This window comes from Bos mutus, chromosome 27, assembly GCF_027580195.1.
Source record: "Bos mutus isolate GX-2022 chromosome 27, NWIPB_WYAK_1.1, whole genome shotgun sequence".
NCBI lineage: Eukaryota > Metazoa > Chordata > Mammalia > Artiodactyla > Bovidae > Bos > Bos mutus.
In genome coordinates this window covers 9,856,503-9,874,766 of record NC_091643.1, presented here as the reverse complement: position 1 = coordinate 9,874,766, position 18,264 = coordinate 9,856,503, and the positions used below count along the sequence as shown (strand labels likewise).

Below are 18,264 nucleotides of genomic sequence, written 5' to 3'. Positions count from 1 at the left end.
AAGATCAGAGTGAGTCTAGATGCAACAGCTGAGGTGTCAAAACACATTAAAAATAATAATGCAAAAATAACCAGGTGTAATCTAAGCTGAGCATTTTCTTCTGGCACCTCTTCCCCTACCATTCAATTTAGAATTATGTTCTATAATTATCATATCTGCTTAAAGGTCCTATTTTCTGCTGATTCTCAACTAGATAAAATGCATACAGTTCTCCAAGATTGAAAATATTTCTAAGAGGAAAGAACTAAGGCTTTAGTTTTCACTTCTTAAATGGAATAAAAAGACACCTCACTTAACATAGGAATTTTTTTAATCAAAAATTCAGCACTGGGAAATGTTCAGTCATCCATCTGAGACCCACAATCCTGAGAGCACCAGAGAAAAGTGGGATTGCTTAACAAGTGTAAGGCCACTCAAGTGCGTGGCCACCACTCAGGACCTTCCATCAAGGATACATTGTTCTGGATACTGTAGGTGATGCAAAGAATAATAAGTCCATGAATGGGTTAAAAGTGAGGTAGGAGACAGACGGGCCCCTGGACTGGACAACTGGTGATTGATTGTCAAGTGGAGTAAAGCTGAAATTTTGTTCTCAGCCAGACACTCCAAGGACAAAGCTAGAGGCAGAAGCTGAGCTCTGCTGAAGTAAAGAGATATGGTGCTCACTCCTGAGGTCAAGGAAAAAGTCCCTGTCTGCACATGCACAGAAGGCTTCTTGGGGGTCAAAAAGGGAGGAGGTGCCACCCCATAATAAGTGTGGGCATGCACCCACAGGCCTCTGTGGTGGGATCCATCTTAGCAAAAAGTTGCACATGCCTATTGGGGAGGGTCCTAGGCCCCGTCAGGAGTGAAAAGATGAAACAGGTATTAATAATTGGCCAAAGGTACACAAAGACCCAGAAGGACTGTCCCATCTAAGTGATTTAAATCACCTCTTTACTGAGCTCCTCACTCGGAACGCCTGCTCTCCTTTCCGGGTGTGTATTTCTGCCTAGCTTCCATCTTAAATAAACTGTTTCTCCGTGTGCTCTCCCATTTGTTATGCTGTGGCTCTAATAATAAACTCGTACCTGTTTTTTACAGTGTTTGCCTCGCTGAAATACTTCCACTTTCAAATGGGGAAAAAGAGCAGGGCCGCTTTGCTTCTAGCCTCTGGCCCCTGGTGATCTTGCAGCTAGGATTCCTGGTTTTCATCCAGGCTACACAGGTTCAAATCCTGGACAGGGAATTAAGATCTCTCCTCGGGACTGCTTACTGCTGTCTCTCCGAGATCATAAGCATCATGGCAGGTAACACCAAATGCCCAGCCCACAGTTCACACTTCAGCAGAAGTTTCTGATGATATCTGGGTACCCAGCCTGGCTAGTTAAGAGTCAGTCGTGGGCAGGATTTGCCTCCACATGGAAGGGACAGCTGTCCACGGCTCTGGAGGACCAGCTGGCCTCCAAACTTTGTTGAATTCACATCCAATTCCTTTCTCATTTTTTGCCTTTACTGATATCCTCCCTGCCACTGCTTCCTTTTGTTCAAGTTGATGCAATTTCTCATTAGATTAAATTAGAAGCTTCCCAGTAAAAAATTCCCTGCCTCCCAATCACCTCCCTTCTAATCCAGCTGCCTTGTTGCTGTGTATAGACATCTCTTTCAAAACCACAAATACAAACATGTCATTTTCATGACAGAGGTCTAAGTTACTCCCGATAGCCCTCAGGGTTCCGTATTTGACTGTCACGGTGATCTGACTTTCTCTGGCCACTTCTCCCATTAACCCTAAATGTGGCCTTAAGCTCCTCTCACTTGGTGCTCCTCACCAGCCCTGAGACAATCACTGTTCTGAATTTTTTTTTTCTCACCATAATTTATTTGGGGCTTACCAGGTAGCACTAGCGGTAAAGGACCTGCCTAAAATGCAGGAGATGTAAGAGATCAAAGTTCGATCCCTGGGTTGGGAAGATCTCCTGGAGGAGGATCCCACTCCAGTATTCTTGCCTGGAGGATCCCACGAACAGAGGCGCTTACAGTCCACGAGGTTGCACAGAGTCGGACACGACTGAAGCAACTTAGCACGCAGCAGGCAAGCTGCAACCACCCCACACATCTCCTCCAGGGGGCGCTGCTGTCCCTGGTTCCCATGGTTCCCTGGTTCTCTGTGGGGATTCCATCTTCTGCCTGGAGCGCAGCACTAGGTGGCCTGACCTGCACATCTTTCAGTATCCTTCAAGGCTCACTTGATCCCAGGGTACATTCCCAGGAATGACAGGAGCAGGACCTGTTCTTCGACAGAAGGAAGAGCCTGTGACCCACAGTGGAAGTGAACCAAGCCCTAAAGTATAGAAAGGTGAGACATAGGGTTCTCGCTACTTATCTTATACACAGTATCAATAGTGTACACGTATCAGTCACCATCTCCCTATTCATCCCAACTCCTTCCCCACTTGATGTCCATGTTTGTTCTCTATGTTGTCCATTTCTGCTTTGCAAATAAGTTCACCTTTACCATTTTTCTAGATCCATTAATGCACTGATATATGGTTTTGTTTTTACCTTTCTGACTTACTTCACTTTGTATGACAATTTCTATATCCATCCACATCTCTGCAAATGGCACAACTCCATTCCTTTTTTTTTAATCACTGAGTATTGTTCCACCACACACACACACACACATACACACCACATCTTCTTTATCCATTCATATGTTGATATTCATCTAGGTCGGAGAAGGCACTCCAGTACTCTTGCCTGGAAAATCCCATGGATGGAGGAGCCTGTTAGGCTGCAATCCATGGGGTCGCTAAGAGTCGGACACAACTGAGCAACTTCACTTTCACTTTTCACTTTCATGCATTGGAGGAGGAAATGGCAACCCACTCCAGTGTTCTTGCCTGGAGAATCCCAGGGACGGGGGAGCCTGGTGGGCTGCCATCTATGGGGTCGCACAGAGTCGGACACGACTGAAGTGACTTACTATAGCATAGCATTCATCTAGGTTGCTTCCATGTCCTAGCTATTGTAAATAATGCTGGAATAAATATTTGGGGTGCGTGTTTTTTTTAAATTACAGTTTTCTCAGGGTATATGCCCAGAAGTGGGATGGCTGCATCTTACATTATCTCTATTTTTAGTTTATTAAGGAGCCTCCATACTGTTCTCCATAGCGGTTGCACAATTTACATTCCCACCAACACTGTAGGGGGGACCCTGAGGAAAGGTGGAACATTTGAACGCACAAGGAAGATGAGCTGCAAACACCTCTGTGCACTTAGAATAAATCACAGCTTCTTCCAACAACCTGCTAGGATCTATGCAGTGTGACCTCACCTAAATCCAGTCTCACTTTTTACCCCTCTCCTGTCATTAGCTTCAGGCCCTCTGCCTACCACAGGACCTTTGCATCTGCCAACACCTCTGCTTGAAGGAGCAGGTGCTTCATGTTGGGATCCTTCGCCTCCTTCACAGGTCACAGTTCAACATATCAGCTTCTCCGGGTGGCTGTCACTAACCTTCCCATCTAAAGGAAACTACCGCCCTCCCATTCGTGCTTGTCATCAGCTAAACATATTTTGTTTCCTGCTTCTTCTCAAGATAGGAACCTTATCTTCTCATTCCCTGCAGTATTTCCAGTACTTCATGCCTGGTACCTAGCAGGTATTCAGTGTTAGTGGAATGAAGTGGGAAAGAAATGAACAAGTAAAAGAAGGCGTCAAAGAGGAAATACCAAAGTGACAGATAACCAGCTGTCTGTTTCTAAAATCTGGACCTCGAGTCACTGATCAGAAGGTCTGGGTCCATCATCTCACAGAGAGCCTGGGTGCCCCTAAAACAGCTGGAAACTCCAGTAATTAATAATTTGGCTCCCAAATCTCTGGAATCCCCAAAGGTATTGGAGTGGCCATGCCCTAAGGGAGAATGGGTGTCAGATGAATAAAGGATTGTTGAAAACTCACATGGAGATGCTTAAGCAACCTGCCCTGTCTCTGTCAGTTCCACCCATGACATCCATCAAGTCCTGGGCAGAGGACCTCAGAGAAACTATTTTCTGTTGCTCTGGTTCTCGTGAGAACAGGCAGAAATCTCTGTTAGATTTGTTTAAAACAAAATCCATGACTTGACGTGTTTTTTGTACATATTAATTCCACCTGTGGGTGAGATGTTTTTCACTCCAAAGTCAACAAGTGTGCAATTTGTCACATGGATCAGTCATTTGCCTGCATTATGACTGTGGTGGTTTAATAGTGTCCACGTGTTCTCTCATAACCCTCTCTTCAGGGACAGAGGTGAATTCCCTACCACCACTTGAACAGTCACTGGCATTGACTTCTAGGGCTTCCCTGGTGGCTCAGTGGTAAAGAAACTTCTTGCCAATGCAGGAGACCCAAGAAACATGAGTTCGACCCCTGAGGTTTGGAAGATTCCCCTGGAGAAGGAAATGGCAGCCCATTCCAGTATTCTTGCCTGGGAAATCCCATGGACAGAGGAGCCTGGAGGGCTATACAGACCATGGGATTACAAGAGTCAGACACGATTTAGCAACTAAACCACCACCATCACCATTGACTTCTAGCCTATAAAAAGTAATGGAAGCAAGACCACGTGACCTTGGAGCATCCTAAAAAGAATGGCCTCCACTTGAGGCTCCATGGGAAGCCAGTAACCACAGCGTGGGCACCTTCAAAATTACTGGGAGAGGCCCACGAAGAGAAAAGCCGAGGTCTCCTGCATCACATGAGTGAGTCACCTTATATTTCTTTTTTAATTTGACTCTTGAAACTGACATGTCACTGTCTCCTTGGATACAGTTACATGAGTTTTGACAAACAGACACATACAGCCACATAGCCGTATCAAGATCCAGAAAGTTCCACGACCCCAAATGCCCTCTTGCGGTCCCACTGTAGTCGACTCATTCCCCTCGCCCCCAGGGACCAGCAAGCACTACTCTGCTTTCTGTAATGGAATGAACCACCTTTCAAAGCAGAACCGCAGCCCAGGCTGAAATCTCAGCTACACAGGGATGAGAAATCTCAAGTCAGGATCACCCAGTCAAGCCACTCCCAAATCGCCTCCTGGAAACCCCCGGAGATAATAAAGGTCTACAATTTTTTAAGTCACGAAGTTTTGAGGTAACTGTCACACAGCAATAGCTGCACTGTTTGCCTTTGGAAACTCTTCAGTTTTTTAACCTAGAGTGCTTTTCCTTCTTAGAGAAGCCCCCAAGCTCAAGGCCCCTGCCCAGGTACCCTAGGTGACCTGAAAGTGGAGGAAGGTCACTGAATGATATGACCAAGCTCGTCTTGTTTTGTTGTTCAGATGCTCAGTCATGTCTGACTCTGCGACCCCATGGACTGTAGCCTACCAGGCTCCTCAGTCCATGGAATTTTCCAGGGACGAGTACTGGAGTGGGTTACCATTTCCTTCTCCAGGGGACCTTCCCAACCCAGGGATTGAACCTGGGTCTCCCGCATTGCAGGCAGACACTTTACCGTCTGAGCCACCTAGACTTTCCTAATTCAGTAATGTCTGCTTACCAGACATTATTTAAGAAAATGAACAGCCAAGACATAGGCTAAGACAAAATATTCATAATGGGTATATTTGTATTGATAATATATGGATACCTTCGACTTACTACTCAGTAATAAAAAGGCAGGCAACCAATTTTTTTTTTAATTGGCAAAAGACATGAACAGACAATTCACAAATGTAGATATACAAATGACCAACATTTAAAAATGTTTGACACTATTAGCCTACAAGGAAACACAAATTAAATTAATAGTGACATGCTCTCCTACACCCACTAGAATGGCTATTATTTGAAAGACAAATGTGGTGAGGATGGGGAATTCATGTACATTGCTTTAGGGTGTGCAAAACAATGCAGCTACTTGGAAAACATTTTGGCAGTTTCTTATACAGTTAAAAATGCACCCAACTTATGACCCAACAATTGTACTCTGAGATATTTAACAACAGAAGAAAAAACATCTGTCAACAACAAAAATAATGTTCAGGAAAGCTTTATTCAACATACCACCCGCCCCCTACCCAAAAAAAAAAAAAGAGATGAATGCATAAGCCAAATGCAGGATTTCTGTCTAGAAGAAATCCACTCAGTGATAAAGAGCAAGAAGCTACTTGCTTTCTATGCAACTAGTGGATCCATTTCAAAGCAATATCAGAAACTAGATCCAGAAACATGCATACTTTCCATGGTCATTTATACAAAGTTTTAGAACAAGCAAAACTAAGCTATGGTGAACCAAAGAAGAAAAGTTGCTGGGAATCTGGAATGGGAGGTTAGGGTTGACTGCGAAGGGGTACATGGCAACGATGTCATGATGGAAAAGTTATGGATGTTAATAGGAGTGTGGGTTACACAGGTATTTGCATGGTTAAAATTCAATGAACTATATAACACAGTATCTCTGCATTTCACCATATATAAAATATATGTCATTTTTTTCAGTTAGACAAAAAAAATCATAAGTAATTTCTTGTAAAAATATTCAATCGGGATCCTTTTAGAAATGAAAGTGCTGTGTTTAAAATGCAGAATTTTCAATGATTTATTTAAATCCTGCTTTCTCTATTTATTCATTCATCCAGCAATCATTGAGTACCTACTCTGTATCTGTCACTGTTCTAGGTATTTCTGAATATATCAGTGGGCAAAACAGACATGGATCCCTGCTTTTAAGTTGCTAACAGTCTATAGGGGTAGGGAGAAATCAGGAAAACCAAATTAAATGGGTAAATGTGGTGTCTAAAATCTGAGAAGTGCTAAGAAAGAGAGAAAGCCTGTGACGTTGCCATGTCATCCTCTAGATGCTTGACAACGTTTTTTAAAAAGTCATAGATATGCCTGTGTTTACTGATTCACATTTTATCTTTTGTTAATTGATGGATCACGCACTAGAAGATTTCCAGAAATAGCAGACAGTGCGCGTGTGTGTGTGTTTTAAAACTTGCTGGGTTATCATCATTGCTTTATTCCCCAAGCTTTTGCAATATTTAATGCCTGAAAGCATATATATCAAGATGTCACCTGGGGTGAGTGGTAAGGTTGGTTTCAAGGACACTGTGTTCAATGCAAATCCCATTTCGTGTGCTACTGAGTCAGAACCACACTGAGTTATCAAGTCCTGGAGCAGCTCTTTTTGTCTTCTGTATAAAAAGACCAACCACTCAAATGTTACAGAATTCAGACACCCAAGTCATTAAGATGTGGTTGTACATAAAAGAGGCAGCCCTGATAATTCAAAACAGACAAGAAGAATGTGCTCTAGGAATCATTCTTCTCCAAATCATAGTATCTGGCACAAAACATAAATAAGGCCTTCTTTTTCTCCTTCAGTGCCTGCCATGAAGGAGTCACTGAGCACACTTGTTATCTGCCAGGAACAGCGAGTTGTGGAGAGGCCTTCAGCTAAAAAATACTCCTCCTGTATTTTTTAACAAGGCAGAGACTGAGAACACAAGCAATTCCCCAACAGACAGCAACAGGACCAACCATTCAAAAGCATCTGCGATGTGATTATCCAACACACCAAAATATTAAGCTCCACGCTGGTTCTCTTTAGCTACAAGACCTACACAAAAATAAAGTGGTTTTGCTCTTTGCTCTTATTTCTTGCTTTTAATCATGTATCTTGGAAAACTCAGTCTCTCATCAGGCTCCATAGATGTCCTAATGGACCTCCGATCTTAAATCTATGCCGTATCACAGGATTCCTCCATTATAATGTGCTTATTTGTCAGTTACACTTACGCATTCCTCTCTTTTACCAGAATGTGCATGGTTCTGCTCAAAGGGAATGCCTTCTCATCTGTTAAAATGCCACCCACATTTCTAGTTCCAACACAAGTCCCTTTCTTTAGTGAAGTCTTCCCCAACCAACACAGTTAGAAGTGACCCGTTCTTCCTCTCAGCTCACTCAGCATGATCTTCTATTCCACTTATTTGATCTAGACATGTTCTGGGTTCATCCTCTTAAAGGCTCATAGCCCAATCAGAGTGATAAGAATTGTAGGCTCCACAAACCAAACCCAATTTAAACCCAGGTTGCATTCTCAAAAGTGATTTGCAAATTCTGTTATTACAGTTATGAGGATGGATGATCCCCAGGTCAGTCCCTAAAAGAGTATCTAACCCATTAAATATCTGAGATACAGTAGAACACCCTTTGTAGAATTATGTTTCTGAGAAAATGCACTTCTACTTCTACAAGGCCAACATCAGCTGATCAAAACTGTGTAGGTGATCCTAAACTGCTTGAGTGGTCGCTGACGATCCAATACTCTACTAGGTCGCACAGATTGCTTTCTGGCTTCCTTAGGAATCCATAGGACTGATCCTCATCCTATGACTTACAAGTCTCCACTTCACAGCTTCTGTAAAATCTCACATGGACTTCTAATGCTCTGTGGTTTCCCAGCAACAGACAATATGTGGCAGGTGGGGGAATGGAAGGAGCCAAGTATTGATTCCACACTGGTCCACAGCACTGTCTTACCTCAACTTCCTAACATGCATGCAAAGGTCTTGGGCTTACTTCAAGCCATGAAATAGAGTCAACAGTTGGCTTTGTTTCAGCTGACTTCATAAAAGCACACAAATTTAAAACAAAGATAATGGCATTTGGCCTTTGTTGCATCTGCTCCCTTACAATTCATGTACAAAAGCATTTATTTGATAAGGTGCTTAAAGATAAGGCAGAAGGAAAAACTCTGGTTCACGGATGGACAGCTCTGATCTGAAACACAGTCAATCAAAATCTGACGACCCTAAATACTTTGAAAGAAAGGAGATGGCAAAATGTAATTTTATGTCCATTTCCGTTTTCTTCTATTGTTTTCGGAGAAGCCTAGAATTGTCCTTAGTAAGCAAAGCGATAAGAAGAATCATCCTAATTTGTGAAAACACCACCCTTTCTCAGAAAGCCCAGTTCCATGGCAAAAAATAGAAGTTTCTCTTACCTCTTAGTTCGCCCATATCCAGAGTTGTCCCCAGCTGCTCTAACAAAGCAACTCTTGCCGCATTCTTTTTGTGCTTCTTACCATCGTAATGCTGCTGGGCCATCAGAGGATTGTTGAACCAGGCTGCACAGAGTCCACAGTATCTGTCTGAATCTCTTCTTTGATAGGGAGATGGAACCACTGGAGCAGTGTCCACCCTCGGAGGTTTAAGTGAGCTCAGAGGCGTGGCTGGGGAGAAAAAAAACCGGAGAGAACCACAAGCCAGGTTAGTCCCTTCCTGAGTGCATGCCTCCTTGGTAGCTGAAGATGGAAGAGTCTCACGTTCATTCTAGAGCTCAATAATCCAAGAACTGGGGAAAGTGCATGAAAGAGAACAGAAAAGACCTTGACTGAAGAATCTTGAGGGCCAGGGTATCATTAACAGCCAAGAAGGCCGAAGCCACTTAAAGCCATTTACTTCATGAGTGTGCTTCATGGACTGAAAACACCAACATCACCTGTAGTTTATTGAAGATGCAAATTTCAGGCTCAGCCCTGGACCACTGGATGAGAGCCTACATTTATGAGAGCTTCAGGTGACTCATGCAAATTAAATTTGGAAAGCACTGAATTAGGATTCAGTGGTCCTCATCCTTGACGGAGCGTTAGATCACCTGGGAGGGGTTGAACATTTTGCTTTTGAACCTGGGCTACAATTAAAAGTTCCTAGTTTATTGCGGTCAGAGATTGCAGTCTGTTATGGTTTCATCTGATAGTTCAGGAGACCACTCTTTAGGAGGAAAGAAAGGTTCTGTTTTTGTTTTTAAATAAACTCTTGGAGGTCAAGAAATGATTTATTAACCAAAGCCAAAACTTCAAGTAAACATTGAACAATCAGGACTTGAAATGAATGAATTAGACATCTGTGTGCTATAAATGGATATAACTAATAAATAAGGGATTTGCCAAAGTGATAGAAGCAGATCCATCAGTTGCATAGATTATATCAATTGACAAAGTCATGCTAATTTTATTATCAGTTACTATGTTTATTGTGAGAGGTTATTTTCAACCCAAATCTGCTAAAATAGAAGTTGAAAGTACAATATTTTTTTAGACCAAAAGACAAACACTATAGAGCAGATGTTGCTTATCTAAACTGAAAAGATGGGACTATCACTATTTTAAGATACACAGCCTCAGCTATTAGCACATTCCACTGTGAGCTTACAGTTATTTTGGGTTCAGGGAGGGGAAAAAAGAATCTAACTTGTAAGGGTTTACTAACAGAAAACATAATTAACTTTTTTAATGCATTACAACATTGAGTTGCTTGCATCTTTTCAATAACTATGAGTTGGATTATTGTCCTTCTCAGATGATGGACTTCGGAGATGTCAAAGTTTTTTTGTTTTTTTTTCTTTTTAAAAATAGTTATTTATTTGCCTGGACCAGGTCTTAGCTATAGAATGTAGGATCCAGGTCACCAACCAGGGATCAAACCCATGCCCCAGATCTTCCATGCAGAATGTAAAAATAATGCAAATGAACATTTATGCAAAACAGAAACGAATTCAGTCTCAGAAACAAACTTGCGGCTACTAAAGGGGGACTGGAGGGACAAATGGGATTCATACACGCAAATTACTACACATGAAACAGATAAGCCTCAAGGATTTACTGTACAGCATGGGGAATTATACCCAATATCTTCTAATCATCCAAAATGGAGTATAATCTGCAAAAATACTGAATCATTATGTTGTACAACTGAAACTGACACAAATTTGTAAGTCAACCATGTCTCAATAAAAGATAAATAATTGATATACAAATAAATACTTGCAAAAGGACATTTTAATTCAGAAAACGTCTGCATGTCACAATACCTAGAGAACCTTTTTGGACCTACCCAGAGATTTCACCATTCGGGAAGTTTTTAGCTACTCTGGATGAAACCGAGTGGTATTATTTCTATAGGGACTTACGAGAAATAAGACGTCTCTTGAAAGCCTCATTGCCAGACTTAGTAATACATCACCCGGTGATGATAAAACTCCAGCTGGGGCTGTACCGCTCCTGCAGGCACGCAGAATCACTCTGCTCTGACTTAGAAATGCTAATAAAAGCTACAAATATGCAATTGACCTGTAATATGAAAGGACTTCTATCCACTTTTCTGAAGGAAATTGGATCTTTCTTCCAAAGTTTCCAGCATCTTTATCAATTTCTGAGGATTTATGGCCATCTATGGTTTTGGATAGACATGAAAAACGTATCAAATGTTTGCAGTCTGAATGGATGCTGACTCGTGAAGCATAATTTGCTTTTCTGTAAACTGGACCCTAAAAAACATTTCAGAATTGATTTTATCAATTGATACCTTACATACCACATTCTGGCAGGAGCGATACACCATAGAATTTTCATCAAATAAGATAATCTTATCTTGTGCATAAGAAAGTAGTTTAATGTTGCATTTGCGTGGGAGCTTCTTCTCTTTAATAATCCTACCATCCTGGTACAGACCCAGAGTTTAATTTTTCTTATGCCTCTATGTCTAACTGTCTTCATCAACCAAAACTAAGTTTATATTCCCTATGTGTGTGTTAGTCGCTCGGGTTGTCTCCAACTCTGCAGAGTCAGAACTGTTATCACACCAGGCTCCTCTGTCCATGGGATTCTCCAAACAAGAATATTGGAATGAGTTGCCATTTCCTACTCCAGGGGATCTTCCCAACCCAGGGACTGAACCTGGGTCTCTCACATTGCAGGCAGATTCTTTACCATCTGAGCCACCAGGGAAGCCCATATCCCCTACAGGCAAACAAAGGCAGTAGCTGGGAATGAAAACAGCTTTGACTCAAAATTGGAAATCAAAGTGGAATTGGACCCCACCACTCCTGAACTGCGTGACCTTCAGCCAATCTCTGATGCCTCTGGTCTCCACAAGGGTCTCTCTGCATATTTCAGAGACTACAAATAAGGCATCTTATTCTGGAAATTTTGCATTCAAAAAGGAAGCCATTTTCCTCCAATTCATTGATCACAGTATCCAAACCCTCAATGTGGCTTTTGGCAGGGTACCAGTATATCTGTGACTGAGAGGGTTCCCAAGACATGGGGCTTTCAGAGCTAAAATGGGAAAGTGAAGAGAAGTGAAAGTCACTCAGTTGTGTCCGATCCGTTGTGACCCCATGGACTATACAGTCCATGGAATTCTCCAGGCCAGAATACTGGAGTGGGTAGCCTTTCCCTTCTCCAGGGGATCTTCCCAACCCAGGGATCGAACCCAGGTCTCCCACATTGCAGGAGGATTCTTTACCAGCTGAGCCACAAGGGAAGCCCATAATGGGAAAAGATCTGAGCAAACGGGTATGAGTTGATCACCCTAGCCTCTGGGATCAGACTGGATTTAGCATCTCACTGGAGAAAAGAATTAAAAAAAAGTTCAGAAATAACTGCTTAGGAGACTAGAGCAGGTTTTCTTTCAACCAAGCAGAGAGGATCCATTGATAGTTCTCAAAGGCTTACTTACTAGATCGCTAAGTGGGTGTCCTTTGCCAGAGAAGGCGGTAACACAATCTCCAGGAAATGGGGTAATGGTGTTCTCACTGACGTGTCTGCCTTCCGGTCCAGAATCACACGAAGACCTTCAACCCCCACACCCATCCAAGTGAGGCTTCACTAACATCTCTTAGTTCCGACACTTTGTCTCTCTCTTCCTCTCTTTCTTCTTTTTTCCTCCTTTCCTCCTTTTCTCTCTCCCTCTTTCATTCATTCTCACAAAGAATTTAGGGGCTTTTGAAATAATTCTGTAAATGGATGCATTTAAAAACAGGTGGTTTTCTACTAATTGAAAAAGACACACACACCTCAATGTTCAGAGCAGCATTATTTGCAACTGCAAATACACGGAAGCAACCTAAGTGTTTATTGACAGATGGACAGATAAAGAAGATGTGGTACATATATGTACAATGGAACGTTACTCAGCCATTAAGAGGAACAGAATTTTGTCATTTGCAGCAACATGGATGGTCTTCAAGGGCTTTATGCTAAGTGAAATAAGTTAGACAGAGAAAGACAAATACTGCATGATATCGTTTATATGTAGAATCTAAAAAAATACACTAAACTACTCATGATAACAAAAAAGAAGCAGACTCACAGATACAGAGAATGAACCAGTGGTTACCGGTGGTAAGGAGGAAGGTGTGATACAGGGCAGGGTGTGAGAGGTACAAATTATTTGGTATAAGACAGGCTCAAGGATATATTGTATAATATGGGGGAAATAGCTAATATTCTGAAATAACTAAATGGAAAGCAACCTTTAAAACTTGTATAAAAATTTAAAAAATAATAAAGTCCATAATACATTCCCCCAAAAAGTATGTGCTTTTCTTACTTAAGAGTTTTTGTCCACAATACTGTCTTCCAAGTTTTGTGATATTATGCAGTTTATTCTGTCTGCCGTTGTATTGTTTTTTAAATATTTGAGCTGTCCCCAAATCCAGCTTGACCAATGGGGCAGCTTGGAGCTCGGGAGATACATCAGCCAGTGCAGGACTCCTAATTAATAAGCCGAAAAGGAGATGGCAGCGATCAGCTCTCCTGACTTGAGACCCAGCACCGTATTTCAATGTCAACTAGTTTCCAGTGATGGCAACGGTGCTACAGGCCAAATACTAATAGATAAACTTCAGAGTCAGAACACATTTCCCAGGCTTCAGCATCTGTTCTCAGTAGGGATTATTTGAAAATATGCATGTTCTCTTAAAATAATTTTCCTAATTTCCAGGCCCTATGATAAACTGCCTTTCCTTTCTCTCTCTCTCTCTCTCTTCCTATCCTAAACCAAATTCGTGACAGGAGGAATTCTTCTTCAAGTATCACTGTTTTTTGCACACGCTGTTGACAGTTCAGTGTGACCAGGTCACTTAGTGCCTGGCTGAAAAGCGGCTGTCCTTACACAGCTGTCCCTACACAGCTTAGCCCAACAGTCCAGCCCCTTCTGCAGGTAAAGGCCTCAACTCCATGCAAACTGTGCAAAGTTGGGGCTCAAAATGTAGATTCCCTTTGTGCCTCTCACAGAGGACAGCATCCCCTTGTAGGTAGTAAATGCTCAATAAACATGTGATGAATAAATGAAGAAAAGAACTAGTAAATTTCAGTTAATATCAACTTTCGTGTTTTAAAAAATGCCTTATGATAGCTAAATTTAAAATCTCTGATAATTTCATTAAACTCACTTTATAGGATTAAAAACAAGTTAGATATTCATAAGTGGAATGAATTAAATAAATTGTGGCTCTCTACACTCTGAAATGACCCAGGTTCGATCCCTGGATCAGGAAGATCCCCTGGAGAAGGAAATGGCAATCCACTCCAGTATCCTTGCCTGGAAAATCTCATGGACAGAGGAGCCTGGTAGGCTGCAGTCCATGGTGTCACAAAGAGTCGGGCACAACTAAGTGACTAAAACTTACTCACACTCTGAAATACAGCAGTCAAAACTATGTATTAGAAAAAATACTTAAAAAAAAAGAAAAAATACTTAGAGACCTGGAGAAATGTGCAGGATATAATATAAATGAAAAGACAGAAATTACATGGGGGATGTAAGCCAAATTACTTATTAAATTATGCACATAGACATATAAAACTATGAAGACTAGCAGGCTATAAATAAAAATCTTAGGCAATGGTTATTTTTAAGTTGTGCATTATGGATGATGTGGTTTATACTCATGGATGTATAACCCTTGATGCGGGGAAAATCATTTTTATTTTTCATCTTATATAGAGGCCACATTTCATGCTAACTTGTTTTAGTGCAAAGTCCAGAAAATGGTGCTTAGGGGACTTTTGGTGCCACAATCAGGTCGTAAATTAAATCTCACAAGATGTTTATTGCAGTGATTTATTCATTAATTTATTTTTGAATGGGGGGGGATGGGTTGGGTGAAAGCTGACTCAGAATATGATGGAAAAGCTCCAGCTTCTCCCACAAAGGTACTGGGTGACTCCTTTCCCACTACAGCCAGTTCTGAAATGGCTCTCATGATTTAAACAAAATGAAGCATCTCTCTTCCTTCTCATCTGATATGTTAGGAAGTGAATACTGCTCTCTGAGGCTGCAAGACAGAATAGAAAAATCCATGTGCTATTTCTTAGATGCCATGAAGAAAATTAAAGAACACTATCAAATATCCCATATTCCAAAGCACGTGCCATTAAACACTTCCTGAGAATAAACAAGGATGAGGGTGACTTACCAGAACCATCATTCCGATTCAGTTTTGTATCAACAGTCTGAGTATAATCAGCCTATTAGCAAGAACTGCTTCCTCACCCACACTGCATTCATAGATCATCAGTCTCCATTAATATCCTATTCATAGATCATTGATTTTCATTAATATAGGATAATTCCCTCTAGTTCAGTCACTGATTAGGTTCTAAATATCTTAAGTATTCCTGTTTTCTGCAGAATCCTAATCTTTGAAAATAAGCCATTAAATAGAACTTCAGAGGAGATAAAAGCCCTTTTATAACTTTCTCATGTTGCTTGACAAAAGACTGCTAGGGCTATGATATGCCACATTCTTCTAGACATTGAGATAAGGAGGACAGAATGTAAGTTTCATGAGGACAGAATCTTTATCTATTTTGTCCGCTGACATATCCCAGGTGCTCAGAACCAGTGCGTGAAGAATGAGGGGGGAAATGTCTTCTCCACTGAGCTATTTATTTAAGAGAAGGAATCACATTTTACTTTAGGACAGGGGTCCCTTACCTCCAGGATCTAATGCCTGATGGTTTGAGTAGACTTGATGTAATAATAATAGAAATAAAGTGCAAATAAATGTAATGTGCTTGAATCATCCTGAAACCAAGCCCTAAGCTGTGTCCATGGAAAAATTCTCTTCCGTTAAATCACTCCTTGGTGCCCAAAATGGGGCTTCCCAGGTGGCACTAGTGGTAAAGAACCCACCTGCCAGTGCAGGAGATGTAAGAGACGTGGGTTCGATCCCTGGGTCGGGAAGATCCTCTCGAGGAGGGCATGGCAACCCACTCTAGTACTCTTGCCTGGAGAATCCCATGGACAGAGGAGTCTGGCGGGTTATGGTCAAGAGGGTCACAAAGAGTCAGACACGATGGAAGCGACTTAGCGCACACACACTTTCGGACTTTGCTAGGATGACATAGCACCCTCTCTGTTCCAGACTGATCTTAAAACGTTCTGCTGCACTGTGGGTACAGTACACTCAAGGCATTCGGTCCTCAAACACTATTCAGTTATTCCCTCTGAGTTCAGTCTCAGAATCTTTAGTTATGGCCCCCATTCTCAAACTCTGTGCAGAGGTGCCCTGGACAAGGCAGTGAACAAACAGGAGAGCCCATAAGATCTTTTACAATCCTAGAAGGCATAGTGAATCCATCAGACCCCATGGGAACCTCTACCTCCAGGTAAAATTCACAGTTTTCAGCGTGAGATGCTACCATCCTTTCCATGTGCTCCACATTCCCAGGAAGCTGGACTTCTGGAGGCTTCCATGTCCCTCCAATCCATCCAACCAACCAATGAGGAACAGGGAATACAGTTGACAGCATCCAGTCTAATTCTAAGATTTGAGAAGTCACACGGTGCCTGACAGGCAAATGCACCCATGAGTCAGTGTGGTTATTTGAGGATAAAGTGCAAAGTTAAGACTTCGTTCAATGTATGCGCATTACTTTTGCACATGGCTGAGAAGTCATTAGGACATAAATACTCATTAAGTTGTTTGGACCCGAAGAGTTATGACATCATCCGGCTGTATTCTTTGCTTATTGCTTAAGCAAGAATTAATGACCGGCTAATTGGACGCTGCTTGAAGTGCCTCTCCTCACAAATCTCAGACAAGAGGCAGAGTCAGCTTCCCCAAGAGGGACTCTTGATACACTGCCACCCCCCACCCACCCCCAGCAGGTGCCATTCTTAGAGTGGTGAGCAAGAGAGCATCACCCAGACCATCGTGGGTACAGTGAGAGAGGGTGGGCGGGTCACTGAGCCTGGGAACAGATACCAACTCCTGCTCTTTTCATTCTGCTATCGTCCCCAGCGTCACCTAATCCATACTCCATGCTCAAGGGGTGGGCATGATTTACTTATCCAGAAGCATCAGCTATGCAACCAGGGAGCCAGCTTCCTGGGATCGTTTCTTATAGCCTATGAATATTTATAGAGGATTAAAAGATGAGAAAAGTGATCCGTGCCAGAAGCACAGCGGAGATAAAGCACCAGCTAAGTTTAGAGGAAGACGGAGAAAGAGGGTAGCCTTTTGGCCTGGGCTGGAGGGAGGCTGAGACTTTAGAAGTCATTTTAAAGAAGTTGTTGCTGAAACTGTCCCCCGAGGAGAACACATGCATGTACGCTTTCCTCCTTCACCCTTAGCCAGCATCCCCCGTGCCCACAAAGGGATCTCCTGGCTTCCCCATCCAGCCTCAGCTATGAGCTTCCTTAAGTCCACATTCCTAAAAGGAACACTGATCACAACAACTCAGAGTTTGCAAGTTATGAAAATTGCCACTGCTTGTATTTATTTTTCATTTATTTTTACTTGGAGGATAATTGCTTTGCAATGTTGCATTGGTTGCTGCCATACGACAATGTGAATCGGTTGTTGTCGTTCAGTTGCTTGGTCATGTCTGACTCGGTGAGAGACCCCAGGCTTCCCTGTGCTTCACTGTCTCCCGGAGTTTTCTCAAACTCAGGTCCATCGAGTCGATGATGCCATCCAACCATCTCACCTCCTGTCGGCCCCTTCACCTGCCCTCCATCTTTCCCAGCCTCAGGGTCTTTCCCAATGAGTTGGCTCTTCGCAACAGGTGTAAGTGTACATAGATTCCCTCCCTCCCATCTCAGCCCTCTAGGTCATCACAGAGCACTGGGCTGGACTCGCCGCGCTATACAGCAACTTCCGGCTAGCTGTTTTATACCTGGTAATGTGTATGTTTCAATGCTGCTCTCAATTCCTCCCACCTTCTCCTTCCCCTGATGTATCTACAAGTCTGTTCTCTATGTCTGTGTATTTAAAACTTTGGATATTAGCGTTGCATATATTTTGCATGTATCTATTTGGCTAATCCAAATTGATGCTTTTGAACTGTGGTGTTGGAGAGGACTCTTGAGAGTCCCTTGGTCTGAAAGGACATCCAACCAGTCCATTCTAAAGGAGATCAGCCCTGGGTGTTCTTTGGAAGGAATGATGCTAAAGCTGAAACTCCAATACTTTGGCCACCTCATGTGAAGAGTTG

General features: G+C 42.3%; 1 protein-coding gene across 1 annotated transcript in view; it reads right to left on the bottom strand.

Annotated features, from left to right (window-relative positions):
- Window positions 1–18,264, bottom strand: part of ZMAT4 (zinc finger matrin-type 4) — a 386,494-nt gene that overhangs the window by 131,293 nt on the left and 236,937 nt on the right. Inside the window, exon 5 of the mRNA XM_005899833.2 lies at window positions 8,980–9,207. Coding sequence (XP_005899895.1) covers window positions 8,980–9,207 — 228 coding nt within the window. The remainder of the gene's footprint in view (window positions 1–8,979; window positions 9,208–18,264) is intronic.